The sequence below is a fragment of the Grammomys surdaster genome, unplaced genomic scaffold, assembly GCF_004785775.1.
Source record: "Grammomys surdaster isolate TR1022 unplaced genomic scaffold, NIH_TR_1.0 126197, whole genome shotgun sequence".
Classification (NCBI taxonomy): Eukaryota; Metazoa; Chordata; class Mammalia; order Rodentia; family Muridae; genus Grammomys; species Grammomys surdaster.
Genome location: NW_021621002.1, coordinates 1,222,866 through 1,239,710, shown reverse-complemented (window position 1 = coordinate 1,239,710; position 16,845 = coordinate 1,222,866). Strand labels below are relative to the sequence as shown.

General features: G+C 37.5%; 1 protein-coding gene across 2 annotated transcripts in view; it reads right to left on the bottom strand.

Annotated features, from left to right (window-relative positions):
* Pde1c (phosphodiesterase 1C) overlaps positions 1-16,845 on the bottom strand; it is a 429,900-nt gene that overhangs the window by 31,207 nt on the left and 381,848 nt on the right. For both annotated transcript variants that reach the window (XM_028758345.1, XM_028758346.1), the window contains one exon: positions 16,225-16,302. In XM_028758345.1, coding sequence (XP_028614178.1) covers positions 16,225-16,302 — 78 coding nt within the window. The remainder of the gene's footprint in view (positions 1-16,224; positions 16,303-16,845) is intronic.

The following is a 16,845-nucleotide window of genomic DNA, read 5'->3' as shown; positions in this document are numbered from 1 at the left end:
TGACCAGGCAATGATCAACATTTCAGTGACATTGTAGTGATAGGTACTACTCAGTGAAAACACTGGGGAACCCACTTGGCAGTATGGTTATCAGCTAACACATTCAAGTTTATATTCACGAGTTTACAGATAATAAATTAAGCATCAAATACAGAATCCTATAGGATAAGCTCTTCTTTAAAAAAAACAATTTCATACTACACAAATGGAAAAAAATGTTCTTAACTTTAACTCATAAAGTGAACTGAAAAAAAAAAAACGGAAAGTTCGCAACTGATTATAAAAAAAGAAGAAGAAGAATCAGAGATTGACATTTTACTTTAGTTGTGATGAAGGCCAGCCTGGTGATATTCACCATCAGGAGTCAGTGTGAAAGGCAACAGTCTAAGATAACAGCACTAACAAAAACAAAATGGCAGTCTCCAGGCCTCACTCAGTGCATCCAGGATGTCAGCCTTTCACCAGGTCCAGAAAGACAAATTATTAGTAATGTATTGTGTAATAGCCTTTCATGTTTGATTTCTGTTGGGGTGAGGATGGGGCAAAACCAAAACGAAAATAAACAGAACACAAGGAACCACACATGGGTTTTGTGTGTTCAGGGAAAGAAATCCCCCAGAATTCTAGGCCCACAAGCCAACCCCCAGAGGCCCCTGGGAGGATGAGAGAAGGCCAAATGTGGGACTTGGCTTTGAGAGCTGTACACCTTCCCCAGATATGAGTCTTTGTGGGAGGAGGAGAATGGAGAAGCTCAGCTAAAATGGCAGGAGACACTGGCAGCCTCAGTCTATGTGAGGTCTTTTCTACTCTTCTGGATCTGAAAGAAAGAAAAAGAAAAAGAAAAGTGTCAATGCTGCCTTCCCTCCCCCTCTACCCTCAGGCCTCAGGAGAAGAAAATCTGGGAGCAAAAAGGCAAAGTGATCAATGGAACAGTTCAGACTAATCGTGGCAGAAAACTAGTTGGGAGATAGGAGAGCTCCACCCTCCAAAACAAGATTCATTCTATTCATAAGGGAAGTCTCAACAGAAAACCTTAAGACCCCCCCCCCCCAACACATATTTACAGATACAAGGGCTGTTTAAACTGGGTCTACAGGCATTCAGCTCAAGTACTGTGTTTAGTAAGTCAGTTCATTTTGTCAGGGAGAGGACAGTGGCTGGGAGTCTGGCTAATGTATTTCAATGTTCGGTGGGATCAGAAGAAATCAGATTGCTCTAATCTTGTTTCCATGAAAAGAGAAACCTTCTCAGAATATTTGCCCCATTTACAGAAGCCTCCCAAAGACATTCCAAACAAGAAATTCCCCAGCCCAAATCATCATGCCAATGCATCCATAGAAAGAGCCAAAGAAGAAAACAAAGATGGAAACCAAAGTAAGTTAATGGAAATAGACAATATTGGGATGTTTATCACCTGGTGAACTCTATCCCATGTATCCTCAAAGGCACTTAAGACAACAATGGCCCCTGTAGGACCAGGAGACACTGGTGCCATCCTGCAAATCATCCTTCCCTGTTTAAAAAGTTCCCTGCTGTGCAGGGCACAAAAGGAATGGCAGTGTAGGGTTCTGGACTCCAGGAAGGGTAATAGCTTCATCTACAGCAATCTTAGAAGTAATCTCAGGACAAGGAAAGCTTCCCCTTCAAACTTAAAGATACATTCCTAAATAAGACTTAGCTGAAATTAGGCAGAAAGCTGGAAGATAGACCAGCTCTTTCTGATCTATTGTAATTATAGTTAATTCTCAGTTTTCCAGGGGCCATTGATCCCAACCTCCTGCTGCTCCTCTTTATTTGGGGCTTGGTGTTTGCTATGTTTACCCTCTATTAGCAATTGGAGCATTTGGGAGAAATAATAGAAAAAAAAATCCCTTGGGCCAGTCCCTCTCCACTGACAGCACCTGGCAGCAAGGGGGGAGACATGACAAATGCTAACACTGAGGATTAGAATTTTTCCCTAGCTTATACAGTTTGGTGCACAAGGGAATTGAAAACTGGATCTCCTTCTTAATGCTCAGGCCCTGCCACTATCAGCTTAAGGTCATACGCAACAAGACTCCTTATAGATGGTACTCATCACATTCACAGATATGACTGGGCCCTCCCCTATAAAATTTAATTTTCTTATGATGGATGGCATAAGGGTTTTGTTTTGTTTTAAATCAGACACTAGATTATCAGGAAGCTGAGGACAATTTACTCAAAAGCACCATCATTAAACTTAGCAGGCTCTGCCTGGTTGGCCAACAAGTAATGTGACAGCTCTCTAATGTTGAACGTAGTCTGGGTTATCAGTGGCCTGCTGTCAAAAATTGTTCCAGAGATGGAAAGAGGTCCATCAGGGTCTTTGAGGATCTCAGAGGCCTCTAGGAGGTCTTCCCACCTTTCTAATCACTAAGTGTGAAACAGGGGAATGAGTGTTTCCTCATGCTCTAGACCTCAACTGAGCTTCTTCTAGTCTTTGGCCAAGGTAAATGGAGGAGTGAATATAAAGAACGTTTGTATATTTAAGCAATATATGAGTTTTTATATATTATATATGAGATCAACAGCAAAAGACCAATAGGTTACAGACCCCTGGCCATCACCCCAGCCTCAAACATATAGTTTGCTTAGCGTAATTTCTATTTAAGGCACTTTACACTTAAGATGTCCACTTTTATGGCTACTCAGAGGATGGAGTTCTGTGACAAACTTGACTCTTTGAGAGTCATCTATTGGGAAAATCATCTATTTCTGTCCAACCTCTTGTTCTTTATTGTATGACATGAATAACATGGTGTGATTTGGCAAGATTTTATATTCTATATAAGAAAGTCTAAAATGGATGGTGGTCTGTGCAGCTGATCTCTGGAGAGGGGACACCTGCCACAAGGCATCTTTGCCCTGATTTGTCAATCACATCTGAGCCTCTCCTCACTTCACTTCTTTTGTGTGTTTATGCATTTTGGATTTGTATTTTTGTTGTCAAGTTAAATGGGAATTGAGAAAACATCAGCAAGACCATAGAGTATGTGAAGAAGATGACTCTGAAGACAAATTGTTAGAGAGGTTGCTGTACTGAACTGTAGTTACAATAGTTTGCTTTAAATTTCATTTGTAATAAATTCATGGCCAACTCTTTGAAGGCCAACAAAAACATTAAATGCACTTCCTTTCGAAGGAATAATTTCTGAACTAAAATGGAAACTAGGCCATCTTGGGATGATTAAAGAAAATGTTTAGGCGAGTGTTTCCTACCTGCTCCTTGATCTTTGCCTCCTTACATCTCACAAGGGGAAGCGTGGTTAGCTTTGAATCCTGAAGCACAAACATGTGCCACAAGCATTCATATAAGTGTCCTTGTTTCATGGTGGTGGATAATGATATCTCAGCAGCTTCTTACAGAAGTGGGAGATGGATTGAAATGGGGTAGCCTTGCCTAGATCACCCTTCCTCTGCATCCTGTTGGCAAGAGATGCTGAGCTCAGCTCTTACAGCCATTTGGGCTAAAAGTCCTGTTTTTTAAAAAAATAGTCAAGGTTCAGGTGAATGTACTATAGTTTTAAAAATGTATTTATCATTCCTATTGTTTATTCTCAAGTTGTCAGCTGACCCTCAGTCAGGCAGATATTCTAAGAATATGACCCTTGCCTAAACAAAATACTGTAAACATAACTTACTGCAAAGATATATATGGTTCTTTTTTGCATTTTCTTGGGTTTGTTTGTTTCCTAAGTCTGATTCAACTTCAGAGACTCAAAGAAGTAAGCTGGGTTGGCTGAGGACAGTTCAGTGGCCAAGTCCATATTTTCAAAGGGAAAAATACTGTGGCTGTCTCCATAAGGAATCAATGGAAACTCAAAGCAATATAAAGATCTGCAAAATGTTAAATATTAAAAAAAAATGGAGAGAATAAACAGTAAAAAAAAAAAGACCTATGCCCAATTTTAATTGTCAAATATATTCTTCTAAGACATGAATAAACATTTGTTTTATATTTTATTAATAAGAATACTAAGAAATACTAAGAAAACCATTATTTTAGAGATATTTCTTAGACTCTATCTAGGTGGAGAGTTCACTGTTCTAGTCTCAGGCCATGGCAGCTGATTTAAAGGGTTATTTTCAATGTGTACACTTTCTCTTGTACCATCAATAAAAGCTAAGATAGTAGAAGAATTAGTCTAAATTAATTCAACTGCATATACTATCAATGTCATAGCACTGTTTAAACAAAATGCTCTGCCCACATATTCTAGCAGAGATTGTCAGACAAATGGGTAGCTGAATCAGCAGATGGTAGAAAAAGATAAACAAGGCTAAATGGACGTGGGACTATAACTTCTAAAAGGCTGACCTTGTGTCTCCTCTTCAGAGATCAGCAGGGCTATCTATGTTCCACAGAGTGCCTCATTTGACCCCAAACACAATAAGCTTCTGTAGTTCTTACTCATGTGAAGGCACCACGCATCCTGCCTCTCTTTCTCATCCATGGTGCCTTCACACCACTGTAAATGGTGATGTCATTAAGCTTTCCTGTTCCTTTGCTGTTTCCCTCTTCCTTTGCGTAGCATGTGCTTCCTTTGTATATCTGGAATGTTACCTGTCTATATTCTGTCTGATAGGAGCAAATGTGTCTTTCTGCTTTCACTCTCTTTTAGGTAAAGTGCTACATTTCCCACTATGGGGCCCTAACTACCCCTGCCGGGTCACTAAGTCTTGCAGGGACCTGCATTCACAATGGAGTGTGTAACACACAATCTCCACACAAGACAGTATTCTTTTTACTCAGTCTTTAGATTTGTGAAGCCCAGAAGGAACGAGGACCATGAAGATTAAGAAAGGTTTTCTGAAAAGTTTGTGAGACACAGAATCCTGATGTGAAACAGCCTGACAGCTCTCCATGCTTTCCCTGGATTTATTAGTTTAGGAAATCAATGGATGCTTCAACATGGATGAGGAAAAGGAATGAACTCTAATGCCTTCATGATGGTTCATGCCAAAGTGCAGAGTAAAAGGATCACAAATCGTAGCCATCCAGTATTTAGAATCACATATACTCTCACTTAGAAATTAGGGACTCCTTCCAATGAGAGCTCGAAGATAAATATTGAGCATGGACACTTGACACAGTTCTTGAGATCATGCGTATGTAGCTAAGACATGGCATTCAAAATGTAGACAGCCTTGGGTCAGTATATATTACTTCAAAAGAAGCTGAGTTTTTTTGTTTGTTTTAAGAATTTAATAAAAATCAATAGAGTTTCTCTAGGAAAATACAGTTACTTTTGTTTCTCTAATGTTTGCGCAGAACTTGACAAAAGATAATTTTTTTCTAGTGGAGAAACAAACAAATACATATTTTGTTATTATCATTTTCTTTTATATTTTTTAATATATTCTGGATACCAATACTAGTTTAGAAATAAAAAATTTTTTTTTTCATCAAAAACATCATCTTCCACTACAGAAGCTTAGATGCAGATTCACAGCTTAGGAACTCACTCAGCTCACAGGCCATCTTTACCTGGTAAGTCATTTCTTCCATTACCCATCCTTCAATCCATTTGTTTCCAACTTCGTACTCACAGGCCTAGTTCCTGTGACCTTCAAACCTGCTTTGTTTTGAAGCCATCTTTGGCTGTTGAGACACTCTTTTCCTCTCTCATCTTCATCTCTACATGCATATGCCACACTCCAGTCCTGGTGCCATATTTGCCTTGTCCAATTAAGCAGCTCATCCCCCAGCTTTACCACATAACCTCTGTACTGCCCCAATATAAGACAGGACAGAATCTCATACCAGACATACAACCAAAGAAAGAAGTCCACATGCCCAGGTTAAATCATAAAAACAACAATAACAGCCAACACAGCATGGCTCACATCAACCACAGTAGAATCATGCAGTATTCTTTAATGAGAACTACCTAGGTGAGCCCCAGGACACAGATTTTAAAAAGACAATCATAAATATTATTAAAGAATTAAAGTAATTTTCAAAAGACATGCTTATATATCTTATTGAACTGCGAGAAGATAGCAATAAGTACCTGAGTAAAGTCCAAGAAAATATATACAACTGAATGAAATAATGAAGACAGTTAAAGATTTGAAAACAAAATTCAATAAAGAGATAGAAATATTGAAGAAAACTTAAACTGAAATGAAGAAAGAATTGAAAACTCAATATCAAGAGAATAGTCTTACAAGTATAATGAATTAAGCAGAAGACAGAATATCAGGACTTAGAGATGCAGCAAAAGATCTATACCAAATAAGTAAAAAATACATAGAATATATATTTGAAAACGTGGGACACTAAGACCAAATCTTCAAATTTTATGCATATGTAAGGGGGAAGAATCCCAAGACCATCCCATAGAGCAGATATTTAACAAGATCACAGAATAAAACTTTCCCAAATTAAAGAAATACATACCAATACAGATACAGGAAACACACGGAACCCCAGCTTGACAAGCCCAGCTAGAAATTTTCCAAGGTTTAATTTAATATCATAGTTAAAACACTAAATACAAACAACGAAGAAAAATTTTTGGATGCTGCACAAGACAAAACACAGGTTACATCTAAGGAAAACCTATCATAATCATGGTTGATTTCTAAGTAGAAAAGTCTGAAAGCCAGAAGAGCCTGGAGCAATGCACTGTGTATTCTAAAACACTTTGACTGCCAATGGAAACTTCTATACCTAGAAAAACTATCATCACAGTTGAAGAAGAAATAAAAAAACTTTCCACAGCCTAAAAGAACTAATATCCAACATCTAAAGAAAATGCTAAATAGAATACTGGAAGTAATGCTATGAACTGAGGAGATGAATGAGCATAGCCAAAGAGTTTTGACAACAAAACCAAACAATAAAAACTATAATTAAGGAAAAGTAAAGCATGACAGATTCAAAGAGTAAAAGAAACCCTAACATTGACATGCACCCTGAATAACGCTTTAATATTAACAACTTCAACTCTCTAATCAAGAGTATCTGAATGAATTAAGAAATAAAATTCATCTTTCTGTTCTTTATAAAAGTCTATCAGATTTAAAGTTAGGCACAAACAATGTGAAGGGATAAAATAAAGTATCTCAAACAAAGAGGATCAGGAAGCAAGCAAGCATCGCCATCCTAACAACTGACAGAATAGACTTCGAAATAAAATTAATCAGAAGAGACAAAGAAGGGCACTTCATTTTAGTGAAAGGACCAATTAAAAAAGAAAAATTACAGTATTAAACATATGCATCCAACTCTGGCACACTTAATAAATGAAAAGCATACTAATGGAAACAAAGGTAATACAAACTCAATAATATCAGTTGACTTCAACACTCCATTTTTCCAATAGACAGGTTTTCTGGACAAAAATAACCAGAGAAACCTGAGAATTATATGACCACTTACACCAAATAGACCTAAAAGATATCTAAAAAATATTCTATCCAAACACTAAATATAGGCTGACTTTTGGCTACTTTGGGGGTTCTTTTTTCTTCTACCCTTTCAACCCCCTAATATTAGATAGGAGAGAAAAAAGGATAGAAGGGGGTACTGTTATCATTAGATGACTTCCTTTTGTTTAGGGCATCAAATTCCTTGGGACAAGTTTGATATTTGGTGTCAGAATACCTAACTTTTTCTTCTTTGCACACATTACTGAACAAACTGCAAGCAACAACATCCAACAACCAACCACCAACCACCAACTAACAACCACCCACAACCCAGCAGTGACCTCTATGGTTCCTAGCATTTATATATCCACTGAAGAGTTCCTAAAATTCTAAATGTCAATAATCATAGAAACATTGTGCCACTGGCAAAATCATGCCCTTGCTAGAGCATGAGGCAAAAGATAGTCAGCTGCTGTAAAATATATGAAACATTGTTGTGTCCAACACCTGTGCTTAAAAATGAAAACATTCTTATAATATTTTTCTGTTTTTAAAGAAACCAAAATTCTCACTACAACGAAAGAATATGCATTCTATTCAGCAGTACACGGATGCTTTTCTAAAACAGACCAGTTCTGGGATGCAAAACAAACTTTAATGGATACAGAAAAGTTGGAATGCTTCCATATATTCTAGCCAACTATCATACAATAAAACTTAAAATCAATAGTAAACAAAACTCTTGTAAATGTATAAACTCATGGAGAGTAAACAGTACATTGCTGAGTAATGAGTAGGTCAAAGAAGAAATTAAAATATTCTTATAGCTAAATAAAAATGAAAACACAAAACCTCAGGGACAGATTAATATTGTCCCTAAGAGCAAAATGAATAGCCCTAAATACCTACATTAAAAATCAGAGAGAGTACAAATAAAGGAATTAATGATCTATCATAAGAATAAAAAACAAAACAAAAACAAACAAAAACAAAACAAATAGCAAGAAAATAAAAGCCAATAAATGGCAAGAAATAATAAAAATCAAAGTGAAAGTTAATGAAACAGAAACAAGATACATAATACAAAGAATCACAGAATGTAAGAAATGGTTCTTTGAGAAGATAAGATGAACAAACTCTTTGCCCAACTAACCAAAAGAAAGAGAGCACCCAAATTAACTAAATCAAAACTGAACAGGGAAACACTACAATGGACACCAAAGAAAGGATATTATAAAAGGACATCTTAAAATCCTGTACTTCAATAAGTTAGGAAATTTAAAAGAAATTTCTGAATTTTTTGATTTCTCTAAGCTACCAAAGTTGAACCAAGTAGACATCAACAACCTAAGCAGTTCTGTAGCAAAGGTGACACTGGAAAGTAATAGAAGCCTTCTAGCTAAAAAGCCATATGTAGATGAATTCACAGCAGAGTTCTACCAGACTTTCAAAGAACTACAATTAGTACTTCTTAAATCATTAAAAAAAAAAACCTGGAAACAGAAGGAACACTCCAAAATTCATCCTATGAAGTCATACTGTACTACTAAGTAAAGACATAGCAAACAAACAAAATGCTCTATAGACTAATACGTCTGATGAACGGAGATGCAAGATCCCCAGTAAAATACTAGCAAACTGAATGCAGGCACATATCAGGAAGATCATCCACCATGATCAAGCTAGCTTCACCCCAGAAATGCAGGGATGGTTCCACACATGTAAGACAATAAATATAACAATGGATACATAAGTATATAGCAGTATATAGTATTTATATAACAATACAAAATATATAAAACATAACCATAAATATATAGGTGGGCTTAAAGATTTAAAAAGTCATATGATCATCTCAATAGATGCTGAAAAAGTCTTTGACAAAATCCAATGTGCTGTCCTGATAAAAAGCATTAGAGAAAGTAGGCCTGGAAGAAACATAACTTAACATAATAGAGGTAGTATATGACAAACCCACAGACAAAAATCATCCTAAATAGAGAAAAGCTTGAAGCAATCACATTAAAATTATGAATGAGACATGGATGTCCACTCTTCCCACTTTTTTTTCAAAACAGTGCTAGAAACATGAGCCAGAGCAATATGGCAAAAGAAGTAAGCTGAAGGATACAGATAAGAAAAGATGTTAAACTATACTTATTTGCAGATGACATGATATTAAATATAACGGATTCAAGAAATTTTACCAGGCAACTTCTAGAAACAATCAACTATTTCAGCTAGCATCAAGACAATAAAATATCTTGGGATAAACTTCAAGGCATGCTATAAACCTATAGTAATAAAAGCAATATAGAACTGGCACAAAAATAGACATGTTGCCCAATAGGACAAAATAGAAGACTCAAAACATGAGTGTATAAAACTAGTCATACTTCAGAGGGGAATAGCAGGATACAGGTGATATTAAAGGAGAAATGAAAAAGTGAGGAGGAATAGCTAGTAGGGAGGTCAATGTAGAAGCAGAAGGAGGAACAAATTGGAACCAAGGTTGTTTGATAACACCTCAAGAAATCATTTTATGTTCACACACACACATGCACATGCACACGCACATACACAGTTATGCCACTTGGGCTGACAGTGCTCCCAAGAGAATCGTAGCCTAAACATAACCCCAATATCAGCCACAAGAACTTCCTCTCATGTGGCTGGTAAGGATAGTCTCGGTAACTCCCAAAACCATACAGGTTACTGTTTTTTTCCCTGGATGTTTCTCAGAACTTTAATATAAGTCCCTATTGCTAAAGACACCACATACTTAGGACTCAGGACTTGAATTATTCAAGTTAGATCCAACCTGAAAGCCTACTTCCTATAGTCTAGCTTCCATAGTACCAGAAATTACTAGAAAGTTGCCAAGGAAGGGAAGCAATCAAACAGTCCTACCCAACTTGTAACACAGTAGTGGCACTTACATGTTGGTGGTAACTGACAGCTATTCAAGTGGACTTCAGGTCTACTTAGCATGAGGAAAATCATGCCTGTTCACAGAAACCTTGGCAGTTACCTGGGGCTAGTTAGATCATGGATCTTAGAAAAAAATGTACTGTTGCCACTTGCTACACCACCATAATTCCTTGACTGCATTCTAAATCCTATTTTTATACCCACAGATAAGTATAGCGATTTTCTCTCCTCAAATAAGCTTCTCTTTACAGAACACGATGATTATCTACAGAAAACTACAACTGTATGCATACAAAGATCAATAGTTTGTGGGGTCCCTAGCCCCAGTGGATACATTTGCAGCACAGTTCCTGCATCTATGGCTCAGAGAACATCATGGAAATAAAAAAGCGTTTGTAAAGATCAGAATTTCAGAAAGTCTGCAGTGTGATTGCCTGTGTTAGAAATAAATAGATGAACAAACCTGAATGATGATAATACCCATAGGCATGCTAGCGCAGAAAGGGGAGAATCTCATGGGGCCCTACTCCTAGACAAAGAACTCAACACAACTAATGAATACTGAGAGATGGAGAACTGGCCTCCGCCATAGGTGAGCTCTCTGAATGGTGATCCAATACAAAGTTGTCACCTGAAACCATACACATATGACTGACAAATATGAAGCAACAGGTTGCACTTACATATTGATACATATATGACACATATATAATATATATGTAACAATAATAATAAAAGAAAAGGAGATTATCAATTTGAGAGAAGGGTGGGATATGGTAGGAGTCAAAGGAAGGTGATATGAGAGGGGCTGCAGGGAGAAAAGGAAAGGGGGTGATATGATTATATTTTAATTAAAAATATAAAAAGTATATTATTTTTTATTTTTTCTATCAAGCCAGGTTCCTGAACAAATATAATGATATATCAAGAGTGTAATGAAATGCCAAGAATATCAAATGAAACAATAAAAGTTTATATATCAGTAATTACAAGGTAAAGTTGTTTGAAAAGAATAATTTTGTCTTTAACAAAAAACATGCAATAGGCTTTTGTTTGATATTTTCACTGCACAGTTATTTGATAAGAGACCAAGTTCTAAGTAGCTGGGACAAAAACATGCACAGGTACTGGATAGTTTCCTTCCTATAACACAATTTATTTTAAATCTTCAATTATACAGCACATATATACAGTGTGGTTATAAACTTCCAAACCTTCTGTTTTATAATCCATCACTGATTCAACCTAAAATGATATTCACATTGCATTGATTTGTGGTGCATGTTAGTTCAAAAAGAGCTGATGGGTCTGATTCATCGTGACTCATCAGTGCTAGAGTCATGAATAATTGCTGGCCGCATGCTTCCTGATCCTAAGAGGGAATTCTATCGCTAAAATAAGCTAAGAGGTTTTGCAAGTCTCCACCTACCCACTTCTCACCCACAGACACATTCCTTGGCCCATAGGTTTCCCAAAAGCAGATCTGCGCATACTTGAGTCCACAGCAACTCTTAATATTTGGTCAACGTACAGAATAGATTCCAAAATAAATCAAGAAGCAACTATGAGGTATACAAACAAAACTATTTAGGCAACACTTCCTAGGAGAGTCTCGTTAGTGGAGTATTGTCCTGATGCATGGCAAGCACCTCAAATAATATTGCAGTTCTTTCCATTCAATGACATTGGAGTGTGCTTACGCACTGGCTAAAGTTCTTGAGAAAACAAGACTGTAAAATGCTTTCAAAAACAAATATCTCATGCTGGGGCACAGCTTCCATTTACTGTCAGTATGTCTAATTAGGTCAAAGGGGCTTCCATAGATAAATGGCTAAGGGACTAGGATTTTAATCATAACATGTGTTGTCATGACGACTTATCTTAATTGGCACCCAGAGCACTCCAGATGTTTGGTCCCTCAACCCATAAGGATGCTGGATTCTCACACCAAGAGCAATTCATTTATTAAAGAAATAAGTCTACTTTTTCTCTCCATAAATATAAAGCTACAGCAAGATATTTTCTTAATATAAGAAATAGTGTTATCATCTGAAAAAGAAAGCATACTTCCTTCCTGTTTAAAAAAAATAAACAAAAGATGGACTTAGCTGTTTGTGGAAAATAACCTCAGAATATGTTTATCTTTGTGTAACATACGATAGTCAGATAGTGAAAATCAGCTGAGCACTCAAGCTAGTGAGTACTAATTTGCTAATTTTAAAGTAATTAGAAGGAACTCCAGGTCCCTGCAGCTGCAGCACCACCTTGGTTGTGGCAGAAAAGGTCAGACAACAGCAAGAGTTCCCAAACTTTTGTCATTTTGGCCTACTTTCCACATCATTTCATCGGAAGACACATTTATGCTAGTTACAATATGGTCGAGAAAAACTCATGAGAATCAAATCATCTGAGAACATCTGCCTTAAAGATAGCAAAGTTTCATCAAGACCAAGGACGAGGAAAACAACCAAAAAAGACAAAAGAAGATAGCCACACATCTGTCTGAAAAAGGAGAGCAGAAGGCTGCTGCTGGGGAGACTTGTTATCAGGATGTGAGACACACAAGATGGCCCAGGTTCAGTCTTCATAGGAGATGCAACCCAAAGGTAGAGACTGATACCAGGATAGTCCATTTTACAGCCACTAGGGGTTCTCAGGAATGAGGATGCAAGGAAAATCACTGAGAAGTTCAATCAACTCCCACTCCCCCCAGTTCTCAAATACAATAAGATCCATAAAATAGAAGTAGTTCTAATCTCATTTCCCTATTTTAAGGTGACCTAGGTACTGGTCTATTTATTTCCTTTCCATTGATTCTCCATTGATTTTCCAAAAGGAAAGTGTAAGCGAAAATCACCAAATTCTTTTCCACTTCATGCTACCAAGAAGTGGCTTTAGACCTGGTGAGGATTTTGAATGAAAATAGCATCAATTCTCCCAAGCTTAATGCTCTCAGTCTTGCTGATCTGAATTAGTGACTAAGGGTACAAAACACTCAACTTGTCTTCCTACAAGCTTACAAGCACATGGGCATACTGAGTCCCTCTCGAGGCAGTTATAGGTTGGTGTTATAGTAGGATACAAGGGACAGAGGGCAGGGCTTGTCATTCTTTACTGCAACCAGTTCTTTGTGACATCAAATCAAATTAATCATTGTGCCAATCAATTTAATTCTTTAAATCCTTGTGAACAATTAGGTTTAAGGGCATGGTTAAAATAAGAAGGCTTTATGAAGATAATCAAATTTAACCCATAATGCACATGTAATGCATCATGCTGGTTATAAGTACAACTATGAGGATTGGGAGGTATCCCACTGTTAGAGCTCTTGGCTAGAATAGACAGGCCCTGGGTTTGATCCTCAGGGGTGAGGATGATGATGAAGATGATGATGATGATGATGATGATGATGAATAATTCCTATGAAGTTCAAGTTTCCATATTAAAAATTAGGGGCTTGATTTGATTCTGGGACTTATGCTGTAGGACTCGGATGAGGAGCATGGTCAATTGTTAAGTGCAGGACTGAGTGCTGTGTTTACAAGAGACACTGTTCCTCCACAGAGTATTTCTGGGGTGGACTGCTTGACGTGGTCTAATAACACCTGACAAAGAGCCTCTGGCATTTGAGCAAGCTTTCTCATAGTTAGTATAGCTGAGAAGTCCTCATTTTAAATTGCATTTTATTTCTGCATAATTCACTTCTTAGTCACAATTATTCAAGGAGAAATCAAGTGGTTTCTGGTTGCATGAGCAAGTTGGTGAGAAATTCCAGGTTTGAGTTCCCTAGGTATTACAGGATAAGACGCTTGAAGTGAATTTTCTGATTGCTTTTAAAAGGAGCAGTTTAATAACCAACTTCACATATGAAAGCTAAAACAGTTGTCATTGTGGCTATAGCTAAAGGAGTTGACATGCTTCCCAACTTTTACTTTTATTTCTATTACTTTATGTGTATGGTTGTTTTGCCAACATCTATGTGTGCCTCATGACTGCAGTACCTAAAGATGCCAGAAGAGGGTGTCTTATCCCTGAAACTGGAATTGCATATGGTTGTGAGCTATCATGTGGGTGCTGCAAATTAAGTCCTGGTCCTCTGCAAGAGCAACAAATGGCCTTGGCTACCACTCAAACCTCCATTTACTTTTTGAGAATGTGTCTCATGCAGAGCCAGGCGAGTCCTAAACCCAAGGGTGACCTTGAACTTCTTTTTCTTTAAAGTATACTTTTATTTATTGTTTGAGAATTTTGTATAAGTATACAAAGTGTTTTCATCAAATCCACTCCTATTTATTGTTGCACTCAAATGTCTTCTTATTCCTCAATTTGATTGCCCAGCATTTGTTCTTGAAAGAACAACCTGTCATCAAATAGGATGTCATCAGGGAGACAAAATGCAAACAAACTATGACACCCTTCACAGAAACTATTTCACAGAAGCTCACGTTATCTGAATATCATGTCTATGAATGAAAGGGTGATCAGGAAGGAGACTGGGTTACAAGTGAAACAGTGAAGTTGGTATAATTAGATATCTCCATCTAGTAGATCCAAGTGGGAAAGACAATGTACCCATGAGATACCTCACATCACATGCCCATTCATGACTCCGCAGGCTCATTGATGAAATGACTTGTACTGTGGGCCTATTCCTAGCACTGAAGGCCCATTGATGACATTGCAGGCCCATTCATTCATGACACAGCTCTACACTACACTACAAGCTCATTCATGATGTACATTGCACTGCAGACCCATTCATGACACTGTAGGCTCATTCTATTTGATCCTACATTGCCACTGTCTTCAGCACTTGTTGTTGATAGTGAAAACTGGACACTAAAAACATATATTTTGATTCCCAACCCAACACTGAACAGATTCTCATATTTAGTTTTACCAAATGTAATAACTTATTCAAGATAAAAAATGTGGAAATTGAAAACATTAAACATATTCTATTCATGTTGCCTATTATATTCAGATGCTGATTTCTTGGCCCTGAGATCTAGTTACTGTCAGGACATGGGCATTGTCATGGATATTGAAAAATCTTTGTATCAATATGGTGTAAAGAATGCTCCCTAGTTATCTCTGATTGCTTAATACAAATCCAAACATCCAATGATTGGGCAGAGGAGATAGAAAGACTGAACTTCTGATCCCAGCCAAGGGTCAGAAGGAGGAAGCAAGGAAGAACGAGTTGGCCATGAGGCAGGTAAGCGCTCAGGAGAAGAAGGGCTACAAGGCAGGTAGAGGAAGAAGAAGAAGGCTGTCACCATGGGGTTGGGCATGAGGAAGGTCACCAAGGAAGTTCTCCATAAGGACAGACAGCTACAGCAGAACAAGCCAAGGAGAGACTGAATGTAAGTAACTTGGGGCCTGTGGCTGGGAAGTGAATATCTTAGAGGCTTAGAATAGCTCAGAACCTGCTCAGATTAAGCTTGCAGCCTGTTAATAAAAATACCAGGTTTCTGTGTCAATTATTTGGGAGCTAGCCTGGTTACAGAGACCTGTCCCCTTTATATTTCATCCTCTAGTTGCACCATCAATGGTTCTAAGCTCACATATTAACAATGTGCATTAGTCTACTGAACAACAATCAACAAATCTAGAACCAAGTTTGTATGAAGTTTTCAATAAAGAATGTCAGGTGGGGAAAGGAGGCACGCAGAGGGTGTTTGTGATGAGAAAGTATTGCTAGAGAGGAAAAGATACAGTGGGAATTTGGAGCTTACTACAGAGAGATGATAGAGCTCTTTAAATGCAATGAGGTGTCATTCAGGGCAGAATGTGAGGAGCAATTAACAGCTCTGCTTCCCTCCTGGCACAACGCTATCAAGTTTGCAGTAGTCGCACACTCTACAGAAATCGTGGTGAGAACAACATTCTTACCATCTGTTTTCTTTGACTCATTTCCGGTGTTAGAGTGATCCTTCTTGTCTGCCTTATTTTTACTGTCTTTCAAGTCACCTGAAAACAATAAGCATGACAAACTGAATGTGTGCAGCTGGGGAGGTAGAGAAATTTAAAATTGTGTTGGGACAAAACCTGGTGCAGCATGGAGGATGAGGGACTGCAAGACAAACTGAATGGGTGCATCTGGGGAGGTAGAGAAATTTAAAATTGTGTTGGGACAAAACCTGGTGCAGCATGGAGGATGAGGGACTGCACATCCTGATAGCATTATCTTCGTGATCACATGATTGGTTCTGGAAATTGGACTATAGTCAGAAATTGAAATTAAAGTATCCACTCAAACAGGCTTGTAGTTAAGTAAGTGCTGTTTTTTTCCTAAGAAACACATTTATTTATTTGTTTGTTTGTATATTTATTTTGGTTAGGCTGTGAAGTGAGGAAAAACCTGGAATACATGAAAGTTCTAATTAACAGGTAGGTAATTACATTAACTAAAAGCTATGTTTTGGATTTTTATTTGCAGAATGGGGATAATAATGTCTACTACTATAAAAAAATGTTTATTTATTTATTTAATTGTATATGAGTACGTTGTAG